Here is a 24,729-nt window from a genome sequence, read left to right as displayed (position 1 = left end):
CCTTTGAATAAAAGCTGAAAGTCAACATTTCAATCATGTCTTGATTTCATCATTTGTACTCCAAAACTGTCGTGGAAAGAGGCAAAATTTTAAACATTGTGTCACTGTCCATTTATGTTCCTGGTTGCATAACTGTGTCACATGTTTTACCACTCATTCATGTTTATTATGAAGTTATATACAGTGGAAAAACCCCCCTGCTTTGACAACGTCCGTTACTGCCGAGTACATTTTGTTTTATGGCACTTGAAATATGGTTGTTAAACAATATTGTGAAGCACAGACTTCAGGATGGAGCTAAACTGAATACAACTCTTCCCAAGGTTCTCTATATGCAAGATCAGTAAATAGACTGTGATCATGAAAACTATATTACAGCAATAAAGTAAATCATCTGAGTGAAAACTCCGGATTGACATTTAATGCTCCCTTCTTCATTCGTGTAGGAAACTACTGTCTGTTGATGACAATTAACACGCTACAGTTTACAGTCCCACAATGTCATGTTCTAGGAGAAAACCCTCCCTTTGTTTTAAATAACATTAGTCATTTTAAAACATTGTTAGCAATGAGACTTCAGGGTGCTATACCCACCTTTGTCACAGCTGGATAGACTGGAGCAATGTAGATAAAGTTTTTTTTGTCCAAGGACAAAGACAGATAACATGACCAGGAATCAACAAACCCAGGTCTACATATTGGTAGTCTAACTCCTTAACCCACTGACCTACCTGTTCTACATCATTAAACTTGTATAATGAAGTTTTTAATGCATTAATGTGTGGTTTAAAAAAAGATAAGACCTAACTTCTAAGACCTGTACAATGTTGATATTAATAGTGTATTAGAAATTATATAACAGCTGAGTAGATCCTTGTGTTTTGATTGGTTTCTTGTATGTCACATGACATAGATTATTCGTACCATTTGCCATTGTGTTTCATTTACCGTGTAATAGTTCTTATTAGCGTGCAATTTTGTGACTATATGTGTGCTATTGCACGCCCCGGCCACTGCACATGCTTACACTACCGAGGGCAGCGTTTAGCTAAACATGACAGAGTTTGCTGGCGGACAACGATTTGAAGGAGCTAATTGACTGTGCTAATTCTTCTAACACACAAAAAACAAATCCACTATGCTGTAAGCCCTCTGGAGGCATGAAGAGCTGTTAGGGTGAAAAGCTGGACAAATCTCTGACATGATTTTTCGTTGGGGTGAGGAACGCAGACGGCAGTCTACTGAATTCTGCATAACGACGACAACACGGACTACATCGTTAGAATTGTTTTTTGTACGTTGACTGAGAACAATTTTGGACTCCTAATTAAAGTTTGTGTTGGACTGTTGACATCAAAGCACCAGTGACAAACAACAAAATGTAAGTCCCTTTTCTATTGTTATAAAGTAATAAATATCAATGACAAGGATCTATTTTTTGCATATATGAAACAAATAATGAATGTTTTTTCATTCTTTCAATGGACCTTCGCCTTGTTGAATGGTATGTTCTATCTTTCACCATTGAACTCATAAATATTCATTATGTGTTTAACATACACCTAGTGGACCATATTTCTTCAGATGATGTTGGGTGCAAATAAACTGACATTTAATGTGTTTGTCTGATTATAACTTTGTATATGAGTTTATATGACCATGCGTCAAGTGGCAGTACCATGTTTCAAAAACAAATATGTCTTATAGACCAATGCAGCTTCTATGTTTTTTCCTGTGAATGATACATGTTTTGACAGATGAGAAGAGTACTACAGTGTGACATATAGTCCAGAAATACAGTACAATTTAGGTTGGTAATTTTCTAAGGTTATTTTGAGTGTACAGAGGATTTGGTAACCGCCGTTATGGCTGCCCAAGTCATTCCTACCTACACAAGTTTTTCAAAACGGGTTTCTCACCAACAAAACAGCTGTCAAGTGTAAACACAACACTCACATCCTTGATTGCTAACAATGTTATAATGTGTCTACAGTCATGAATAAATGAGCTTATCATTTATCACCAAGCTGAACTGCCTCTGAGAGGAACGCTCGCCCTTGCAGTCTGTTCAGTGCAACATAGTGGTGTGATTGTTTGCAATTTCAGCAATTAGACGTGTGAAAAGCAAATTCAAAGCAGCTGATATTCTTGCAAATGTGAGTCTGTGTGGATGCATTGCTTTAGAATGAAAATAAAATAGATATATTCTTTAAAAAGCATTTCTGTCATTCATATATGACCACAGCATGGTGGGAATTTATCTTACAGGCCACGGCTCCAAAAATGTTCACGTCAAGTGTTTCTTGTGCTAATTTTGAAACCTGTCCTTCCTTTGCTCTGTTTTCTTGTTATCTCTTTCCTCCAGATTGTGAGGAATCAAGGACACCGCACCTCGCTGCATCGATGTTTTCATCAAGCTCCCTCTGGACAACTGTTGTGAGTTTTATCATTTTTCTAAATGTCAACTGTGCTTTTACACACAATGTATCAAGAAGGACTCCAGAGGTTGACAGAATGACGCCTAGAAATGGTTCTGGGAGTTTATTTTTCTTGCTGAAAGGTTAAGTGTTGTTGCTGATAGATCCATTGCTCAGGATTGAGCCCTTGGTGGCCTCTGTGCTGACGACAGAGAGCGGGAAGCTCTCGTACCTCTCCGTCATCCCCCAGCAGCGGCAGCGGGAGCAGTGTGGCCTTGAGCTGTTTCTGGAAATTGCTGTTGAGGGAAACCATAGATGATGGGGTTGACACATGTGGAGCCATAGCCGTAAGGTGCAGAAAGAGAAGATCATGTCATGCTCGCAGGCTGGAATGGCCTCATAGTTCCAGTCAAACACTGTGTTGAAGACGTTGAGAGGAAGCCAGCAGAGAGCGAATGCCACCACTATGGAGATTAACATGGCATTGATCCGTGTGGACCCTTTGTTTTTCTTATGACTGGTGCGGTCCATGATGTCTTTCCTTCTCCTGAGGCGCAGGTAGATGTGGAGATAACAGACCATGATGAGGATGAGGGGAAGGAAGAACTGGAAGATGAGCAGAGAGGTGGTGTAAACTCGCCGGATGGCGACTGTTGGCCAGTCCTCCATGCAAACCAGGTGGTCACCAACTGCGAAAGGAATGCTTATGTTCTGGAAAGGCGAATTAATGACACTGAATGCAAGGAAAGGTGTGGAAATCAGGCAGGCCACCAGCCAGGTGATGGCCACAGCCAAATAGGACTGGTTGACCACAGGCTTCCATCCTGTAGGGTGGATGATGAGCTGGTAGCGTTCCATGGCAATGAGAACAAGGGAGAAGATGGAAACTGTAACTGAAATGCACTGAACGAAGGGGGTGATCTTACAGAGAGCCTCTCCCAGAATCCAGCGGCCCATCAGTGTGTAGATTATAGTAACGGGCACACATACAACACACATGAGGATGTCAGAACACGACAAGTTGGCAATGAGGATGTTGGTGACATTGTGCATCTCCTTGTGCCGCGTAATGACAAACACCAGGCACGAGTTCCCGATGAGACCCACTGCAATGACCGCACTGTACGCAACGATCAGGAACGTAGTGCCGCCCACTGACAGGGCGCAGTCTTCGCTCAGGTCCCACAGTATCTTCGATGCTTGGTTGTAATTTGTGCTGTGCTGCATCTCCATTACGGCTCTTTTCATTAGCTCAGGTTGAACTGTTCTAAGATGTTGTGGCAGGTCTGTTGTAATTATTTCATGAAGAATATGTAGATTGTTTTAATGCATTCTTTCATCATTAATCTTCACCAGTGTTTTCTGCTGTCTTCATTTTCTGCCTGAAACAGAAAACAAAAAAACAAATTACCTTTAGATAGGTTCTGAAGCTTCAGAGGATTGTTATAAAGATGGTGTACACCTTTTTAGCAAACTATAATAGGCAGCCAGATGTCTTAAAAATATTGAAATCTAGATGGATTCTGTACCTGTTATTTTAAATGGAAAGGAGCAGCTGTTTGCCGCCCCCCCCCCCCCCCCCCCCCCACACACACACACTCACTTTTTTTTGTATTGAATTCTCACTGGACGTGTCACAGAGGAATCTATAGATGATATCTTTGAAGTCTGAATTTGTCTCATAGTGGAGGAGTTTCTTCATCCACACTAACAGAATTGTTGGAGTCTGAGGATGTTGTAAATAAACCCCCTTTAAAACTGCACTGTAAAAAATGTCCGTGAAAATTACAGTGAAAAACTGTGAAATGGCAACAGGAATAAACCGTAAAGCAAGAAGAAGCTTATTGTTGTAGAATAAACATTGAATTACCATAAATTTAAAAACTGTCAAAAATGTTATTTTTAATTGTTTTAACATGTGAAATATATGGTGAAAAGTTGAAATGGTGACAGCATTGGACAGTCATATTAAAAATAGCACATTACTGTATTATTCACGGAATATCACCCAAGTCATCCAGAGGCATACATTTTTAACTTATGGTTCAAATTTTAACCTACTCATTTTGGACAAGTTATTTAAAATTACTGTCATGTCTGAAGTTTTATAAAGTGAAAATATCAGATATATGTTTTCATTTTAAAGTAATGTGCTAATTTTTAAGAACCAATCAGTGTTTAGCAGAGGCACTTTTACCCAGAATGCTTTGCGGTCTGTGTTTGTTACAAAACCTCAGAATTAGTGAATTATTCAACATTAAAAGATATATTTTATATTTTAACTTTGTACAAAATTACAGAATTGACATTAATGGAGTTATTCTATCAGTATTTTCACAAAACCATAAGTTAGTATGACTTTATTTTTCAAGAACTCCACCTGACCTGAACATTATGACTAGTAGAGAGCTAATTTTGTTGGTGCTCTCAGGATTTGTCTGTGCAGCTTCCTACAGGGAGCAGTATGGTCAAACATGGAAATACTGCCTCATTCTTTGGGTCTTTTGATGCTTTCAAAAGCGATTGTGTTAAAAGTCAATTTCAGCTTCTTAGTAGACATGGGATTTATGGCTCTTTGGGGGGATCCGGATCTTTATGGCTCGTTCCTTTCAATAAGTATTTTAGGCTTAATTATCAATTTCCGCCATGTGCTGCTTACAATGCATTCTGGTTAGAAATTCCTAGCGCCATTTGTGACATAAATTGATAATTAAGCCTAAAAATATTGAGAGAGAGAGAAAAATGAGCCATCTCAATGTCACTTTTCAAATTTGCTCCCCTATTCTGTGTCTCCCTACCTTTTCTGCCAGCAGTGGACACACATATATATATATATAGAGAGAGAGAGAGAGAGAGAGAGCAACCTGTGAGCAGGACTTATGTCTCTTTTGTCCTTTATTTCACAATTATGACAAGAGTTTTTGGAACGAGCAGCAGCACCACAGCAGCGGGTAGAGGAGTTTTTTTTTTTTTCTCGTGCGCGCGCGAGCGAATCGTCTGTTGAGAATATGTTATTAATTAACTACACAGATGTATAAAGCAAATGGTGACTGGTTTCTAAACACAATTATGACAGAGGTTTTTTGGGGGGGAAAGAGCGAGCTGCAGCCTCAGCAGCAAGCAGCGGAGTTTCTTTCATTTTTTTTTTTTTTTACGTGCACGCGCGAGCAAATCATCTGTCCAGAATATTTGATTAATTAACTTCATAGATGTATAATAAAACAAATGGTGACTGGTTTCTAAACATAATTATGACAGAGTTTTTGGGGGAAGAGCAAGCTGCAGTCCACAGCAGGCAGCAGTTTCTTTTTTTTTATTGTTGTTTACAACCCCTGGCAAAAATTATGGAATCACCGGCCTCGGAGGATGTTCATTCAGTTGTTTAATTTTGTAGAAAAAAAGCAGATCACAGACATGACACAAAACTAAAGTCATTTCAAATGGCAACTTTCTGGCTTTAAGAAACACTATAAGAAATCAGGAAAAAAAAAATTGTGGCAGTCAGTAACGGTTACTTTTTTAGACCAAGCAGAGGGAAAAAATATGGAATCACTCAATTCTGAGGAAAAAATTATGGAATCACCCTGTAAATTTTCATCCCCAAAACTAACACCTGCATCATATCAGATCTGCTCGTTAGTCTGCATCTAAAAAGGAGTGAACACACCTTGGAGAGCTGTTCCACCAAGTGGACTGACATGAATCATGGCTCCAACATGAGAGATGTCAAATGAAACAAAGGAGAGGATTATCAAACTCTTAAAAGAGAGTAAATCATCACGCAATGTTGCAAAAGATGTTGGTTGTTCACAGTCAGCTGTGTCTAAACTCTGACCAATACAAACAACATGGGAAGGTTGTTAAAGCAAACATACTGGTAGACCAAGGAAGACAAAGCGTCAGACAGAAAACTTAAAGCAATATGTCTCAAAAATCGAAAAATGTACAACAAAACAAATGAGGAACGAATGGGAGGAACTGGAGTCAACGTCTGTGACCGAACTGTAAGAAACCGCCTAAAGGAAATGGGATTTACATACAGAAAAGCTAAACGAAAGGCATCATTAACACCTAAACAGAAAAAAACAAGGTTACAATGGGCTAAGGAAAAGCAATTGTGGACTGTGGATGACTGGATGAAAGTCATATTCAGTGATGAATCTCGAATCTGCATTGGGCAAGGTGATGATGCTGGAACTTTTGTTTGGTGCCTTTCCAATGAGATTTATAAAGATGACTGCCTGAAGAGAACATGTAAATTTCCACAGTCACTGATGATATGGGGCTGCATGTCAGGTAAAGGCACTGGGGCGATGGCTGTCATTACATCATCAATAAATGCACAAGTTTATGTTGATATTTTGGACATTTGAAAGGATGTTTCTTATAGTGTTTCTTAAAGCCAGAAAGTTGCCATTTGAAATGACTTTAGTTTTGTGTCATGTCTGTGATCTGCTTTTTTTCTACAAAATTAAACAACTGAATGAACATCCTCTGAGGCCGGTGATTCCATAATTTTTGCCAGGGGTTGTACATGCGCGCGCGTGTACGGGACAGGAGGTCCTCAAACTGGGTCCCGCAAAGACCGCTGAAAGCAGCCGTCATCCAGACGCAGCTCCTGCAGCAAATATACTGCAGGAAAAATACTCTCTGTATTGGGAGCTTTCCACAGCATCTCGCTCCGTGTGATCAAGGTCCGTCATGTTAACTTGACTCTGACAACCGGAGCCGGCGAGCGGAATGGAAGCTCCTCCTATTCAATGATGCACCAGGGCGAATTTTCGCAGCAAAAGCAGAGTGACACACCGGGCGAAGGAGACGCGTCCGTCGCCACGCGACCCCCGCAAATTTGTAGCGTCTGATCGCGCCCGGTGTGAACTCGGCATAAGACAACTCATTGTATACCATGGTGAAAATACACTGAAGGCTAAATGTATGCTGTTCTCCATTAATTCAGAAATTTACCTCAGCACCTCCGTCCGTATGTGGGTGGCACAAGACTGGCCTGGCCTGACTCTGGGTGACTTTTTTTTCCCTCACCGTGTGCGCGTGTCGGCGTGGCGCCGCTTGTTCATGCCACAAGAAGCCCCTCCCCCCTGCAGGAGAAGGCACACGCTGCTGCTGCCTGTGCGTCTCCCCCCCGTAGCTGCTGTCTTTCTATGCGGGGGGAGCCACAGCCGCAACCGCAACTGGAATATGTTCCTGGGAGCGTGTGAAACAAACACGCATGAAAAAAAAAAGAACGACAAAAAGAACAGCTCCCGCGCAGCCGCGACTTGGCTCCCTTCGTTCATATTAAAGAGCCGTTCAAAAGAATCGGCTCGTTCGCGAACGTCACAACACTACTTCTTAGTAATTGCAAATGTACCAGAAAAAACACTGGAAATAATTGATTATCTGTAACTTCTGATACATTTTTGTGCTGTTGTTTTTAGCAGGAATAAACCATAGAATAGGGTAATAAATTATGTGGAATGGATAGAAATTCACCTTAAAAGCAAAGGGTTTATACTGTGAATTGAACAGTCATACTGTCAAGGTATAAATAATTGTGCTGTTGTTTTAACAGAAATTGACCATAAAATAGGACAATAAATGCTGTGGAATGGATAGTATTTCACTTAAAAAGCAACAGGGTTACATTGTGAATTGTACAGCTATACCATGAGCCTATATACAATTTCACCATTATTTTAACAGTAACTCATCTTTACTGGAACACTTTCAAACTATTGTTTTTACAAGTGTTAATATACCTTACCGTGAATCCATATACTGTTGGGAAAGTGTAGTGACACGGACCCACAACAGGGGGCGCAAATGAACGGTCAATAGATGAGCCAAAATATAACAATTTAATGTTGTGAATGTGCACAACGAACATACAGACAATCTCAGAATATCACAACAGTCAATACACAAAGGTGACGTGTGGGCAGGCTCGAGGATAGAAGACGTCTGTCCTGAGGAGAGCCGGAACCACACGATTTCCGCCGCCCCAGAACCTGGTGAATACTGGAGCCGCCAAGTCCCGAATTCCCAGGTGATCACCGTCCCGACTGTCGGATCTGGTACTGCTGGCGAAGAACAAAGACAGTCGAGTGTGGGTGTGTGTACACCCAGTAACAACAACGGTGGGAATGCCACCTCCACCTCTCACTCAGCGCGTTGCAGCGGTCTCAGCTGAAAAGGAGCGCCGTCTTGCACAGCCTCCTCAAAAACGACCGGTTCTCCTGCAAACACTCACAATAAACAGATTTACAAAAGGCTGAGGATATTACCTCCAAAGAAGTATGATATCTCGGCAACGAGGTGGAGATGACGTCTGGTCTTTATGGAGTGAGATGATGTTGAGTAGATGGGTGACAGCTGTCAAGAGGTAATGAGCGACAGCTGTCACCCCCGGCTGTGTCCATGGCGGCAGCGCCTCTCGTGCCTGAAGCCCGCACTTCAGGCAGAGCGCCCACTGGTGGTGGGCCAGCAGTACCTCCTCTTCTGGCGTCCCACACACAACAATATACAATATCACTGTATTTTTTACGGTGAAAAATGGCAACCACAGCTGTCAGTTTTTCACCGTAATTGACAAAAAAATTTTTACAGTGTGGAGTGGCTCACAGACAGACCCAGGGCTCTACTGTAAGTCACCCCTGCTTACCTGCTCAGGTAGAAAATAAGCCCAAACACAACATTTTCTAATGCCAGGAAAATCCAATAAAACCACAAGATCACTTTCACCTTACAACAGAACTCTGGTTTCAAATCCTTCACTGTAATTTGACAGTAGACTAACAGAAGATTTGACTGATGGGGTCATGGTCCTCAAGTTTTTGTTTAGACATTTGTAGCAAACATGCATAAAATATGCATAAAATGATGGTTCTCCTCCACAGCAAACTGCCAGAATGGAAAAGCTTATGACCAGTGTAAAATGATGTGAATTCACACTTTTTAATATGATTTCTTGGGGCTTTTTTTGCACAAAATGAACACCATGCCCATTTTAAAGTAAAACAATGATGTCAAATGATATTAAATTGTTGTTCAGTTGAAGTTTACAAACTATACTTGTCAGAAAAATTGAAAAATACATCAATTTGAAAAATTATAACTTGACATAAACCTCTGTCATCTGAGTGTTTATGGGTCCTATCTTCTTCACCTATGGCATATGGTGGAAATGGTTTTGTGGCTTGTCAATCTCTTTTCTGCTATTTAAGCAGCACAAAAATCAAGTGCAAATCAGTGTGTCGAATGGAAAGTGCGTGTTGTGGGTGTAACATAAAATCAACCAATTAAAGTGACATCTGTCATCGCCTTCAATACACAAGAGCATCAGGTGTTTCTGGGTTGCTATTGAGACTGTGCACATGACACGTACATGAATCATTGCACAGAGTGTGCGTAGAGCTAATGGTGCACGTGCAGAATCAGCAGGCAAAAGAAACATAAAGTGTAGTGACCCCTATGACTGTTGAAGTATCACCTGCTCTGCTATGTGTGAAGATTGTTCGGTGGCCACTGTGCTTGTAATTTGCAGCTGTTTCAGGAGGCCCCAGACATGGACCCCACAAGCAAATTCTTAAAAGAATGAATGGTAAATAGACTGCATTTATATAGCACTTTTCCATCTACATCAGATGCTCAAAGCACTTTATAATTATGCCTCACATTCACCCGTTCACACAAACACACTTATACACAGATGTCAGGGTGCTGCCATGCAAGGTGCTCACTACAAACCAGGAGCAAATTGGGGGTTAAGGACCTTTCCCAAGGGTCCTCAGTGATTTTCCAAGTCAGGCTGGGGTTTGAACTGAGGATCCTCTGGTCTCAAGCCCAACACTTAACTACTAGACCATCACCTCCCAAAATGAAAGCATCAAGACCCGCCACCTACAGCACATTTTAATGTAAGTTAAAAACTGTTCAATCTAAATGTTGACTATAACAAGAAATGTTACACAGATGGATTGACTGAGTTTTCTGGTTCTGTTTGGGTTAGAGTTTATGATTAGTGTTTGTACTGTATTAAAGTACAAATGTTAGCCAATGTGGCCTCTGTAATTTTGTGAATTAGAGAGAGAACAAAAGCATGTTTTATCAATAACAATGAAAAAGAATACCTGTGAAAAGTTACATTAAGCTGTACTTCTGGTGGGGAAATGGCATTTCATGGGGTCAGTTAAGGCACACCAGCCTATAGTTCATGACCCACATGAGGGGCATCCTCCGGTTCTAAGTAGATAAATGAGTCCCTCATCTACAATCAACTTGTAATGACTCAGTGGAGAGCGGAACACCGAACAGACAGGAAGCCAAGGTAAACACTTAACTGCGTAATCATTCCTTCTTTACATTTAGTGAGGTAAGCACATACATGTTTCCCTCCATAGTGATCTTCTCCATGCTACCATACACTTCTGGCATGGCGAGTGTTTTAAGTTTGCCCCACACAATGGCATTACGTAGATGTTTAGCCCATGACTCTGTTTGCTTTCTTAATCAATAGTGCACTGTTTAAAAGAGTTTTTTTTCTTTTAAATCAGGTCTTGGCATGAACCTGCGGACCTTGTGCTTTTGTTTTTTCAGTAATTAGCGCATAAGTTCCATCTCGAAGTGGCTGGACCTTACATGCACAGCTATTGCATGGTGGCCAGTAGATGCAACAGGTGTTTAAGCAGTCACTGCACTTCCAGAGTTACGAGGGCTGTCAATAAAGTAACGGTCCTTTTTATTTTTTTCAAAAACTATATGGATTTCATTCATATGTTTTTACGTCAGACATGCTTGAACCCTCGTGCGCATGCGTGAGTTTTTCCACGCCTGTCGGTGACGTCATTCGCCTGTGAGCACTCCTTGTGGGAGGAGTCGTCCAGCCCCTCGTCGGAATTCCTTTGTCTGAGAAGTTGCTGAGAGACTGGCGCTTTGTTTGATCAAAACTTTTTCTAAACCTGTGAGACACATCGAAGTGGACACGGTTCGAAAAAATTAAGCTGGTTTTCAGTGAAAATTTTAACGGCTGATGAGAGATTTTGAGGTGATTCTGTCGCTTTAAGGACTTTTCACGGTGCGAGACGTCGTGCAGCGCTCTCAGGCGGCGGTCATCAGCCTGTTTCAAGCTGAAACCTCCACATTTCAGGCTCTATTGATCCAGGACGTCGTGAGAGAACAGAGAAGTTTCAGAAGAAGTCGGTTTCAGCATTTTATCCGGATATTCCACTGTTAAAGGAGATTTTTTTAATGAAAGACGTGCGGACGGGTCCGCGCGTCGGGACGCAGCCACCGCGACGCTCCGCCACAGGAAAACACCTCTGTTGAAAGCCTTAAGGACAAGTTGGAACATGTCCTGCCTGTTAAACAATTTCTCATATACTCACTCCACTGAAAGCCATCAAAAGCCGCCTGGATTTTACAAATGGTTATCAACACAGAGGTGTTTTTCCTGTGCCGCTGCACCGCACCGGCTGCGTCCCGACGCGCGGATCCGTCCGCACGTCTTTCATTAAAAAAATCTCCTTTAACAGTGGAATATCCGGATAAAATGCTGAAACCGACTTCTTCTGAAACTTCTCTGTTCTCTCACGACGTCCTGGATCAATAGAGCCTGAAATGTGGAGGTTTTCAGCTTGAACAGGCTGATGACGGCGGCTGAGAGCGCTGCACGACGTCTCGCACCGTGAAAAGTCCTTAAAGCGACAGAATCACCTCAAAATCTCTCATCAGCCGTTAAAATTTTCACTGAAAACCAGCTTAATTTTTCGAACCGTGTCCACTTCGATGTGTCTCACAGGTTTAGAAAAAATTTTGATCAAACAAAGCGCCAGTCTCTCAGCAACTTCTCAGACAAAGGAATTCCGACGAGGGGCTGGACGACTCCTCCCACAAGGAGTGCTCACAGGCGAATGACGTCACCGACAGGCGTGGAAAAACTCACGCATGCGCACGAGGGTTCAAGCATGTCTGACGTAAAAACATATGAATGAAATCCATGCAGTTTTTGAAAAAAATAAAAAGGACCGTTACTTTATTGACAGCCCTCGTATATCTCTGTTGCCTGCTGATTCTGTGCACACTGAGTCATGTCCTCACCAGAAATCCTTTCACGTCTAACTGAGCCCACTCAATAGCAATGCTGCAAGCACTTGATGATGACAGGTGCAACTCTGGTTGATATTATGCTTTGGCCACAACACCCCAAAAACAAATTCCAGTAGAAGACTCAATGAAGCCACTTTACGCTCAGTCCTCTGCTTTGTACTTGAATTTCACACTGCTTAAATACCAGAAAGTCATTTAATGCACCGTCAAAAGCATTTGCACCACACACTACAAATCATTCACCACAGATGTCAAAATAGGGCCCCTAAACTTTGAGCCTTATTCCTTTGACTGCCATCTCCTCCTGCCTTTGAGCTTTGATCCAGATATCTTTAATACAGATCAAGTGAGGGATACATCCTTTGATCTCCTTTCTTTGAGTTTTGACAGTGACCCCTAATTTTAGTTGCGGGATCAGGATCAAAGACCAGCTACTTCTTGATCTTGATTCTTTTCAGCCTGTTTACAGGAACAAAGCAGCACAAACACAAAGCATTATCTCCAAGGTGAGGTTCAAAGGTCAACAATCAGAAATAAAGGACAGGATCAAAGATATTTGGTCAGGATCAAAAATCAGGATCAGGATTACAGGTCAGCAATTGGTATCTAGGAATGTTAGCGATGAAAGAACTAGCTCTGCCACAATGTAAGCCATAAAAGACAAATGTCCACAGAGACCCAATTTGGGTTGTTGTACACTCTCTGAATGCCGCTCACTGTCATCAATAATTTGATAGTTGTCATGTCTGGGAGCACAGAACCTAACCGTGGCCCTGGAGTGATTTCACTTTGGAATCACCGTTTTCATTGATGCATAGAGCAGACTGTCATTACTTGCTGCAGGTTTTGACTGGAACTCCGTATTTTGGAGAATCTGCTGCTGAGAGATGCATTCAGTTGAATAATTTCAGCTTTCTGCATTCAGTATTGCAGAAACTAATGAAGGGAATAATTAATGTTGGTATTCAGATATAATGAGATGTTATAAGAGAGAGCACAGATTTTATGTCTCCTCGAGGACCAGCTGTAAAAATAAATGATGCACTAATGGCATATCATCAAGAAAATAACACAGATCCAGACTTTGTGGCATTGCTATGATTGCTGATTTAATTTTCCATCACAATAACCATGATAATGGACACTCCCTCAAGTAGGAGCATTTCCTCTGACCATTTTCTCCTACTTTGACAGCAGGACTTTTTCGTTTTCTTCCATAAAAGAACATTGACCTCTCATTACCACGGAATGTTCAAAAAAATGTACCACACTCCAGATTTTAAAGTACATGCATTCTCTCGCCAATCTTCAACAAATTAATGTTTTGGAAAGGAGAAGTATGAGCCCGTTACACCAAGACCATCTGAACACTGAGTGGGTGTGCACAGACGTGCAGAGGAAAACAGCACTGATTAACGCAATGATTTGCGTGTTATTTTGTTTTTTTTTTCCACCCCACCAGATTTTACTTGCAGACTGATTGATGATAATACTGGTACAGAGTATGTTGCTCGTGGCTGTCTCCGTTATGAACAGTGATATCACCATATGTGCAGGCTCCTGAACCATTAAATCCTGAAACTGCAGCTTTTGAAATATGGATATTACGTCCTCTGTCCATTGAGTGTCCTTGAGCAAGAAACTGAACCTGAAATTGCGCCGAGCGTGTAAATCAGCACCTTGCATGGATGTTTTTTGAGTAATTTTCCCTAAAAGCACCTGTCACATGTTCAAAGAAGTCATGCTGTGCCAAGATAATTTTTCATCTGCCTTTTGCTGTTAAAGGACAAATGCACAGTTTACAAACTGAATCATTGTATTATTGTTTGCAGTCAAGCAGGATGTCTCTCATTCAGTGTGATTATGAAGATGAGCAGAACACTCAGAGGTTTCACTGCCAGTAATGTTTTAACATGATTAAGGCTGTAAAAGAAATGAACTGATCCTTCAAATTATGGGTGGAGTTTCATGTTAAATTTCTCCAAACAACCCAGTCTCACCGATTGTCGTGATTCAGCAGCACGAAATATACATTAATCTATTGGTTCGCCATATTGTCACGAAAAGTGCGCATTTTCATAATGGGAGCACAAATTCATTCTAATTCATTCCGTGATGGCTGCACGAAATTAAAAGTGCAGCGGGGTGGGGTGGTTAGGTTAAGGTTAGGGTTGGGGGTAGGAGTAGTGTTAGTAATAGTGAGTTAAAAAAAAAACATCAGGAAAAATTTGAATAATTTCATGATGGGCGGACAAAAAAAAAAACAAAACGTGAGACTGGGCTGCTCCAAACTGTTACATTTCTATGACTGTGCATGTTCTTATTCTCCTGTTATAAGTAAACATTAAATCTGCGTGTGGTACGAGTTAGACGACTGTGACGTACTTATGCAGTGTTGTCACAGTAACTTTGAAAAGTTACTTTAAACCAGGGCGGCCAAGTTCGGTCCTCGAGATCTACCTTCCTGACACTCTTAGTTGTCTCCCTGTTCCAACACACCTGAATCCAATGAAAGACTCTTTAGCAGGGTTTTAACGAGTCTTTCATTGGATTCAGGTGTGTTGGAACAGGGAGACAACTAAGAGTGTCAGGAAGGTAGATCTCGAGGACCGAACTTGGCCACCCCTGGTTTAAACAGTAAAATTTTACAGTTACTTTGTACAATTACCTCATTAGCAGCTACGAACAAATTGTTGTCAGCTGCTGAATGTAACCAGTAATCTAAGATGGTTATTTTTAAGAGTACTCGGAAAAGTATCTATTAGTTACCAAGGTTGGGTAGGATTACTTTGAAAGAATACATGTGGATTACATGTATGTATGTACATACATTTGGATTACTTGTAATATGATTACTTTTAGATTACATTTCAAAGTAATCCTATCCAACCTTGTTAGTCACTTTGCCAATTAGTTACTTTGCTGATTACTCAGTCTTAAGAGTAACCAAGTTAGATTACTAGTTACCTTATTAGTTACATTACTTATTATGCCGCGTTCACTCCGGGCGCGACCAGACTCCACAAATTCACGTCCATCGCATGGCGACGGACGCGCCACCATCGCCCGGTGTGTCGCTCTGCTTTCACTGCGAAAATTCGCCCCAGTGCGTCATCAAATAGGAGGAGCTTCCATTCCGCTCGCCGGCTCCGGTTGTCAGTCAAGTTAACATGACGGACCTTGATCACACGGAGCAAGTTGTTGTGGAAAGCTGACAAACGTCATGAGACGTTCCCAATTCGGGGAGTATCATTATTTGCTGCAGGAGCTGCATCTGGGTGATGCCGCTTTCAGCAGTCCTTCCGCCTCTGCAGGACTCAGTTTGAGGACCTCCTGTCCCGTTCACGCGCGCACATGTAAACAATAAAAAAAAAAAAAAAACTCTGCTGCCTGCTGCGGGGCTGCTGCTCGCTCTTCCCCCAAAACTCTGTCATAATTGTGTTTAGAAACCAGTCACCATTTGTTTTATTATACATCTGTGTAGTTAATAAATAAAATAATCTTCACGGATGATTCACTCGCCCGCGCACGTGAATAAAATGACTCCGCTGTCCCTGCTGTGGTGCTGCAGCTCACTCTTCCCCCAACTCTGTCACAATTGTGAAATAAAGGACAAAAGGGACATAGGTCCTGCTCACAGGCTGCTACCAGAGACAGGACATGTTTACATCCAACTCAGTCAAACTCCAGACATCGCCACATCACTACATATCCAGAGCCTGATTGGTCATCGCAGCGCGACAAGACAAAAAAGTTCAGATTTTTCAACTTGGGGAGGAGGGCAACGCGACGCGATGCAATATCGCGCCACAAACGCGCCAATCGCTCAAAATTGCTTCACTCGCATCGCTTCATTCGCGTCCATCGCTTCGCGCTGCGTGGCTTGGCACCACAACGCCTCCTTCCATAGGGATTACATGGCAACCTGTCGCTGCTGTCGCTTGCGTCGCGCCCGGTGTGAACGTGGCTTTAGATACAAGTTGTCGGCAGCTCTTAATAATGTAACTGCATAAAGCTGCTAATGAAGTAACTGTATAAAGTAACTAACAAAGTTACTTTTCAAAGTAACTGTGGCAACACTGAACGTATGTCACTGAAATCCATATCTGGACTCCTGTTTACTCCGTGAGATGCACCCAAACAATCAGTCTGTGCTCTGTGTGACATACGCAAGTGGTGTTTGGAAGACAGCTGGAAATGTAGGGAAGAGGGCGGGGCAAGTAGCAGCTCCTTTCTGTTTAAAGCAACAGACACAGTGACCTGAAAATCATCTTGGTTTTTTTTAAGATTTTGCTACATGCTGGACATGCCAATGAGGTATTTTTCTACAAATAGTAATATCTCTTTATGTTAGTTTGATAAAAAGAAAGAAAATATAACCCCTTTAAATATTACAAATTTGGGCATTAATCTTAGAGTATTGAAGAACAATGTACATCACAATACCAACCCCATATCACACCAGTTTGTGATGGCATCATGAAAGGTGATTTAATCTATTAGTTTGAGATACCGTCACAAAATGTTATGAAATTTGGGGTAACGCCATGCCGGGTTGGGGGGTCAGAGTTATAGTTATGGTTAGGGGTAAGCTTAAAAATAGTGAAGTAAACTTGACCGTGTCACGATAATGTGACGCGTTTTGTGATGTATCATGAAGAAAAAAGGGTGACACTGGACTGTATGAAAGATTAAATCTCCACATTGTTTTTGTTCAACCAACAGTCCAAAGATAAAAAGCATTCACTGTGTAATCATGCAAAAAATGAGAAGACAGCAAGAAATCCTCACAGTTGGAAGCTGCAACCAGTGACTTACTTTAAGTGGTTCCCAAAAAAAACTTTCTGTTTCTCCACTAATTGATTAATGAGTCAATTACTGCAGTGCCAGGATTCAATGACCTAATGGAGGGGGGTGGGGTGGGGGGAGCTTGTTGCTAGGAGACCCTATCCATGACCAGATTGTTGAATTATGTGACTTGCTCAAATTCAATTTCAAAAATTCTAATTTCATGTTTCACACACAAAAACAAACAACATGACGTATACTGTGAAATGCTCATTATGACCACCTGCTCATAACATAACAATAAAAATTCACATAAAACCAGAATTCAGAAAATGAAGAATATAAATGTATATTAAGCAAACACAATGCTAAATACAGTGTAAGATATATATATATATATATATATGCAAATTTGCTGATAATGAATCCGTTATGTGAACATTTGAATAGATTGCTCATCATAGATTGATCAATTTCACAATTCAATGTGTTTGGTTGGCTGTTTGATCAGGAGAGTAAAGTGAAATAACTGGGTAAAATAAAACAGATCAGATGCAAATGGTAGCAATTTTGTATCTGAAATTTATGTAGATTTGCAAACAGTAATCAAATTGTTGCCTTTTGTTGTTTATTATTATTATTATTATTATTAATAATAATAATAATAATAATACTGTCAGATGAATAGTTAACCAAATTTGCATTGTCCAAGCAATGAGAAGGTTTATCCTGAATATTGTGAACGAGATTAAGCTGCAAAAATTCATTCATCTAATTATTTGAAAATATCGCCCGCAATTCTGGGTCACTTTCATTCATGAGCTAAATTGTGAAAACTGCAAGAACATTACAAAATAAAATAAATTCAATTCAGTTCAATTTATTTGTATAACGCAAATAATAAATAATGTGAATATTGACTTTATCAGCCGCTCAGCAGCAATTAAGGATGAAAAGTGCGTGTTTTTTGGAGGCTGCAGCAGAGAGGAGACCTCAGAGCTCCGGACAGGTGCAGCAGACGCGCTCCTGCACCACCTCCTCCTCCTCCTGCACCTCCTCCTCCTCCTGTGTGAGGGACATCCATCATTTTGCACCTCACACCTGCTGTGCACCCACGGAGCACCCGGCACGGAGCACCCACTGACACTTCTGCGCAATAAATTCTATAACGTGACTGTTTGTCACCGCAACCTAAAGGAACGTTACACTGATTTATACATGAGAAAATAACCTCAACAAGCCGCAACAACCCCAACACACATGTAACACTAATGCACTTTCAGGTGTGCTGTCATCATTAAATAAAAAAAAAAAAAAAAATAAAGAAATCAATCAAAAAGTGTCCGGTTTCTTACCGACGTCTCGCCTCTTGGTGGACTTGAAGCGCAGCGCCTCGCAGCAGGTGGGAGTTTTTTGGAGGAGAAGCCAGGAGGCGTCCTGAGAGGAGCTCACACATCTCTTAAAGCGACCTCACAGTCGAGCAGGGAGGCGAACACGTTACATAATCCATTCCCCTCCGGGGAGCGCACACGCGCACGGGAGCGCGCAGCCACGCACCCGCACAAGGCCGCTGAAGGAAAAATTGAATTAGTGTGAAATTACACCTGTGATTTGTGTGACTGCTCTCAAAAGCAGCGGCCGGCAGCAGGAGCAGGCGACTGGTTTCTTATGGAGCAATTTTTACATTTTTTTATTTTAATAAAATGCAAAATGACAAAAGAGTCTGGTCAGAAGTGTTAATGCAAAAAGCAGTTTATGAACACATTATAACATGATCACCTCTCTGTTTGTCTGAAGTCAAGATAAACTGGTTTTAGAGTCATTTTTATTTTTGTCAGAAATTGTTCTTGGAACATGGAAGAGTGTATTTGTTTGCTTGCTTGCTTGCTTGTTTGTTTAGTGCCGTGCACAATCTACCAATTTAGTCCTTTTAACATGCCAAGATGTTTTCCTTTGATCTCTCTTTTGCAGTGTTTTATTATGACGTCTGATGGAGAAAAGTCAGCATCTACTGCCTCCTTATACTCAAACTAAAAAATAAAAAAAATTAAAAATCATAGTAAAATATCCAAAAATAATGCACAAAAATTCATACATATCTTACATAGCTTTAATCTGAATTTCTACACAACCGCATGTACTCATCAGCCGAGGCTGCAACAATGTCACCAGCAACAAGATGGTGGATCATGTGGAAAAAAAAAAAAGCAGGAGAGAGAGAAGCCAAAAATTATTTTAATACATAATATTTTTGTTCTTCTAACCCCAACGCACATTTTTGAATGCAAAATGCAAAAGGCACATTGCATATGCATGTAGAAATTTGTCAGTATTTGCATGAAATTTCACATTTAACTTTGAGGATGATATCGAAGGCCACGTGTTGTTTGGCAGAGGTGATCATGGCTGCATAGATCTGCACTCTGGCTGCTCTTCCGGTTTTGAACCTGTCATTCAGTTACCATTTTGGGGACTTTTCCTCAAGTTTGACCTTGATATTAGAGAAATTCATACAATAACACAGACAGTATGTGATTTTGGTTTACTGTCTACCTCAATTCAAGGCCAATTTCTGGTTAATGATTTAAAGGTTCAAAGTCACAGTTTAAATGTGTTGTACACCAGACTGGTTTGTGATTTTAAGTGTTATAATGTTTGTTTGTTTGTGTTCCAACACATCATCATGGACAGACAATTTCCACAAATTTAAGCTTAACCTCAGAGACCATAAGTCATAATAAAATAAAATTAGGGATTTATTTTAGATTTCTGGTTTTATTTGGATGCACTGCTGCTAGATTTCTGCCATGGTGATACTGAGTGGTTGCTGTTCTGGGAGGTTACTGTGGTCTGCTTCCAGGTGTAGGTCTGGGCATGTGTTCTGCAATGCCTCCTCTTTCCAGGTATCATTCAGTTTAAGCTGGATCCATTCTTGGGCCATTGTTTCTTTGCAGCTGTGGGTAACACTCTGGATGGTTCTGTAGAGAAGGTCAAGTTATCTTCTTGGCCTCTGCTTCCCTGGTGTATCTCTTCAGCCGTGCCACCACAGCTGAGAGTCTTGGCAGTCTTGGCAGTTCTCCAGTGAAGAACCAGGACAAGAGAAAGAATCTGGCCATCCCAGCTACATATTAATGTCGCCCTTTCATCCCTTCCCAGAGAAATTAGAACCACTTCACTCCTCTCCCAAAGGGATATCAGCCTAATTATGAGAATGGACATGATTCTGACGACGTCCAGTGAAACCACCAGGGCCACTGTTCAATCTTACAGTTGCTGACAGCTAACACTGTAGGACCCCACACTGGAGGAGTATATCTCAGTGTTTCCCACCAAGTATTATTCCAGACTGATGAAGCCAAAAACGTTTCCCAGCTAAACAAGAATTCCAGCTGCCTCAACGAAACTTCAGGAAGCTACTGAGCAGAGTTGTTAGTCCCTGCAAGCATCTTTCCCTGATGGGACCCTGTTGGTGAGCCTTGGGAGTCAAACGTTGGGAGTTACTTGAACCGTGATTCTCGTCTGCAGCTCTGTGAGCACAAGTGTTAGGGGTGGTTGGTTCAAACGCACTGGCTCCTCATCCTCCTGAGTCTGCAGCTCTTCTTCCACATGCTGTGTTGTTATCATTGTGTGTAGGAGCCTTTCAGTCCCAAGCTGCAACAGTAACTTCATTCTTGTTATGTTCTAGGATGGAGAAACCCATAGTTGCATTTGAAGATGCTGGGGACACTGCGGTAGCTCGCTTGTGCGCACGCACCACCAACCTAGCAAAACGCCTGGCCGAGCACAACAAGCCCTGAATCTAGGCATTATGAATCTATGTTTGGGTAGTCAAAGTAATGCCATGGCTGAGAAACAGACGATTAAAAGCATCAGGGAGTGTTTAGAAGATAGGAATGTTTCGACCGCGGGTTACAGAAAACAGGAGCTGTTATATTTGGCAGAGAGAGTGGACGAGATTGGCCTGAAGACAAGACAACGATCCCAAACGGGAATACCAATGACGTAGAACTGTTGTCCACAATAGCGAGTCATTCATACTTAAGTTGGCTCTTTTTTGTCGGCCCTATGACTGTCGTAGGGCCAGACATTCAGATCTCATGAGATCTCAATTTAGCTTGACGGGTTTTGTGTGAAAATGAGTGAAATGTAATGCCTTGAAGCCATACATGCTTCAAGAGGCCTGTTTTGTTGTCAATCGTTTTTTGTTTCCTCCAGTCCGATTTGCAGTCACATACCCAACAGTTATACCCGGGCACGTCTACAATCGAATTCTTTCGAAAGATTTGTCAAATTTAAACATAATCTGTCATTTCTGCAGCAGAAATGTCCCATAGCAATGACCCAAAAACTGCCTGGGTCTCAACCTATACATCGCAAAAGCTGCGCGTGCGCACAGCGACCTACTGCAACGGCCCTAGCAACTTCGATTGCCTTTTCTTCAGTGTAAATTTTGACTCCCTGAAAGTGATGAACCTGTAATGTAAAACTCTAGAATTGGTTGAGAATTACAATAAAGAGACAGATTCAGAACCAGGCCTTTTTTTTTTAAAAAAATACCTTAATGTGTTAATATTACAGGATGGATCCCTTTGGGCCTTGGTGCAGGTTTGCACTTTAAGATGTGGAGTACAATGTGGATGCAAACGGCTGTGGTGGAACAACGGAAAGAACAATACTTCCAGTACCCAAAGGTTTTGCATTCTGCAGAGATATTTCTGGTTATTGATTCAGACTGCAAATGTGTATCAGGCAGAAGTTTTCCTGATGGCATCACCCAAAAACACTTTAATATGTTGTGACATATAATTTCCTGGTGTCAATCAATCAATCAATCAATTTTTTTATATAGCGCCAAATCACAACAAACAGTTGCCCCAAGGCGCTTTATATTGTAAGGCAAGGCCATACAATAATTATGTAAAACCCCAACGGTCAAAACGACCCCCTGTGAGCAAGCACTTGGCTACAGTGGGAAGGAAAAACTCCCTTTTAACAGGAAGAAACCTCCAGCAGAACCAGGCTCAGGGAGGGGCAGTCTTCTGCTGGGACTGGTTGGGGCTGAGGGAGAGAACCAGGAAAAAGACATGCTGTGGAGGGGAGCAGAGATCGATCACTAATGATTAAATGCAGAGTGGTGCATACAGAGCAAAAAGAGAAAGAAACAGTGCATCATGGGAACCCCCCAGCAGTCTACGTCTATAGCAGCATAACTAAGGGATGGTTCAGGGTCACCTGATCCAGCCCTAACTATAAGCTTTAGCAAAAAGGAAAGTTTTAAGCCTAATCTTAAAAGTAGAGAGGGTGTCTGTCTCCCTGATCTGAATTGGGAGCTGGTTCCACAGGAGAGGAGCCTGAAAGCTGAAGGCTCTGCCTCCCATTCTACTCTTACAAACCCTAGGAACTACAAGTAAGCCTGCAGTCTGAGAGCGAAGCGCTCTATTGGGGTGATATGGTACTATGAGGTCCCTAAGATAAGATGGGACCTGATTATTCAAAACCTTATAAGTAAGAAGAAGAATTTTAAATTCTATTCTAGAATTAACAGGAAGCCAATGAAGAGAGGCCAATATGGGTGAGATATGCTCTCTCCTTCTATTCCCCATCAGTACTCTAGCTGCAGCATTTTGAATTAACTGAAGGCTTTTTAGGGAACTTTTAGGACAACCTGATAATAATGAATTACAATAGTCCAGCCTAGAGGAAATAAATGCATGAATTAGTTTTTCAGCATCACTCTGAGACAAGACCTTTCTGATTTTAGAGATATTGCGTAAATGCAAAAAAGCAGTCCTACATATTTGTTTAATATGCGCTTTGAATGACATATCCTGATCAAAAATGACTCCAAGATTTCTCACAGTATTACTAGAGGTCAGGGTAATGCCATCCAGAGTAAGGATCTGGTTAGACACCATGTTTCTAAGATTTGTGGGGCCAAGTACAATAACTTCAGTTTTATCTGAGTTTAAAAGCAGGAAATTAGAGGTCATCCATGTCTTTATGTCTGTAAGACAATCCTGCAGTTTAGCTAATTGGTGTGTGTCCTCTGGCTTCATGGATAGATAAAGCTGGGTATCATCTGCGTAACAATGAAAATTTAAGCAATACCGTCTAATAATACTACCTAAAGGAAGCATGTATAAAGTGAATAAAATTGGTCCTAGCACAGAACCTTGTGGAACTCCATAATTAACTTTAGTCTGTGAAGAAGATTCCCCATTTGTGTCAGTGCTTCATGTTAAATATCCACATGTATTTTATTTTATTTTTTTTACCATAAACTAACCTGTCACTTTTTAAAATATCTCCAAAACCTGTCCTTCACATATAACCACACCAGTTGAGAGCCTTCAAATCGTTGTGATCTCTGAATCTAACACCTTTGGCTATTTTAAACTCATTTTTTGCACCTCTCACTGAATTGTTAAGTGCTTCTTCACACCATCCCCACACACTCCTGCTTTTGTTTCTTTTTTTTTTTCCAAGTGGAGGCTCGTGGAGCTGTTTGTCTGGGAAGATGCACGGCAAAATGACTTGCCACTAGCCACCGCTCCGTGGGTGTGACACCGAAACATCAAGTCACTCTCCCCTGCAGTCTGCACTCTTGTCACTACATTTTTCTTTTCAGTGGATGTAATTTTGGCTGGAGAGGGAAGCATTCATTTCTTTGAGCAATTTATCCAGAAAGCTGTCGACTGCAATGACACATGGCCCTTTTTTGGGGGGGGGGGGGGGGGGGGGGGGGGGGGGGGCACTGTGGTCTGGGAGTTTCATGTGATTGACAAACTCACAATCAAGGACAAATACATCAAAGTGTGCTCAGAGAAACACGGCAAGTCTGGAAAAGAAACATTTCAATCATGTAGCAGAAGTGAGAGAAAGCAGGTGAATTCCTCTCTGTGTTAGGCGATAACGTGGAACCAGAACCGATAAAGTATTCCAAACATTTAGGAAAAGTTATCTTCCCCCAGCACGCAATGCATTCGAATGATCTTTGATGGCTTCTTTTATTTGGCGAACACTATCATTTGTTTAATTCTGCAGCCGGTGTCCGTTTGTGCAAATGTAATTTGTGTGCACGGCCATATTTGGATTTAGAGATGGACTCATGTTACATAAGGCCGCTGTTGTGGGAAAAATGTTAATAGTTTTATGTGTCAGCGCCAGTGCAGATGAATAAAGCGCCCTGCTGCCACATTACAAATGAATTGTTCTCAGCTCGAGTTCCTAGTGTCAGAGAACCGATTCCTCTCTGTGTTTTAAGTGTGCGTCTGTTTTTGTCTGCTTCATCTGGGAAATCACTTTTATTTTAAGAGAACTTTACATTTCCTGTTATGCAGTGGTTAGCACAGATTAGCGATGGTTAGCAGAAGGTCATGGGATTGTTTTCCATGGGAATGTGGTGGCTTTTTCTTGTTAGTGT

At 41.5% G+C, this 24,729-nt stretch overlaps 1 protein-coding gene across 1 annotated transcript; it reads right to left on the bottom strand.

The window, feature by feature from the left end:
• Positions 1-1,868: 1,868 nt before the first annotated feature.
• npy8br (neuropeptide Y receptor Y8b) lies at positions 1,869-18,787 on the bottom strand. The gene is given in 5 exon segments (XM_034169841.1): positions 1,869-2,681; positions 2,683-2,721; positions 2,723-2,765; positions 2,767-3,799; positions 18,662-18,787. Coding segments are annotated over 4 exon segments (1,101 nt in total). The 5' UTR covers positions 3,666-3,799; positions 18,662-18,787; the 3' UTR covers positions 1,869-2,561.
• Positions 18,788-24,729: the final 5,942 nt, after the last annotated feature.

Source organism: Thalassophryne amazonica, chromosome 5 (genome assembly GCF_902500255.1).
Source record: "Thalassophryne amazonica chromosome 5, fThaAma1.1, whole genome shotgun sequence".
Taxonomy (NCBI): domain Eukaryota; kingdom Metazoa; phylum Chordata; class Actinopteri; order Batrachoidiformes; family Batrachoididae; genus Thalassophryne; species Thalassophryne amazonica.
Note: the sequence above shows the minus strand (reverse complement) of the source record. Positions and strands in the feature narration are given on the sequence as shown.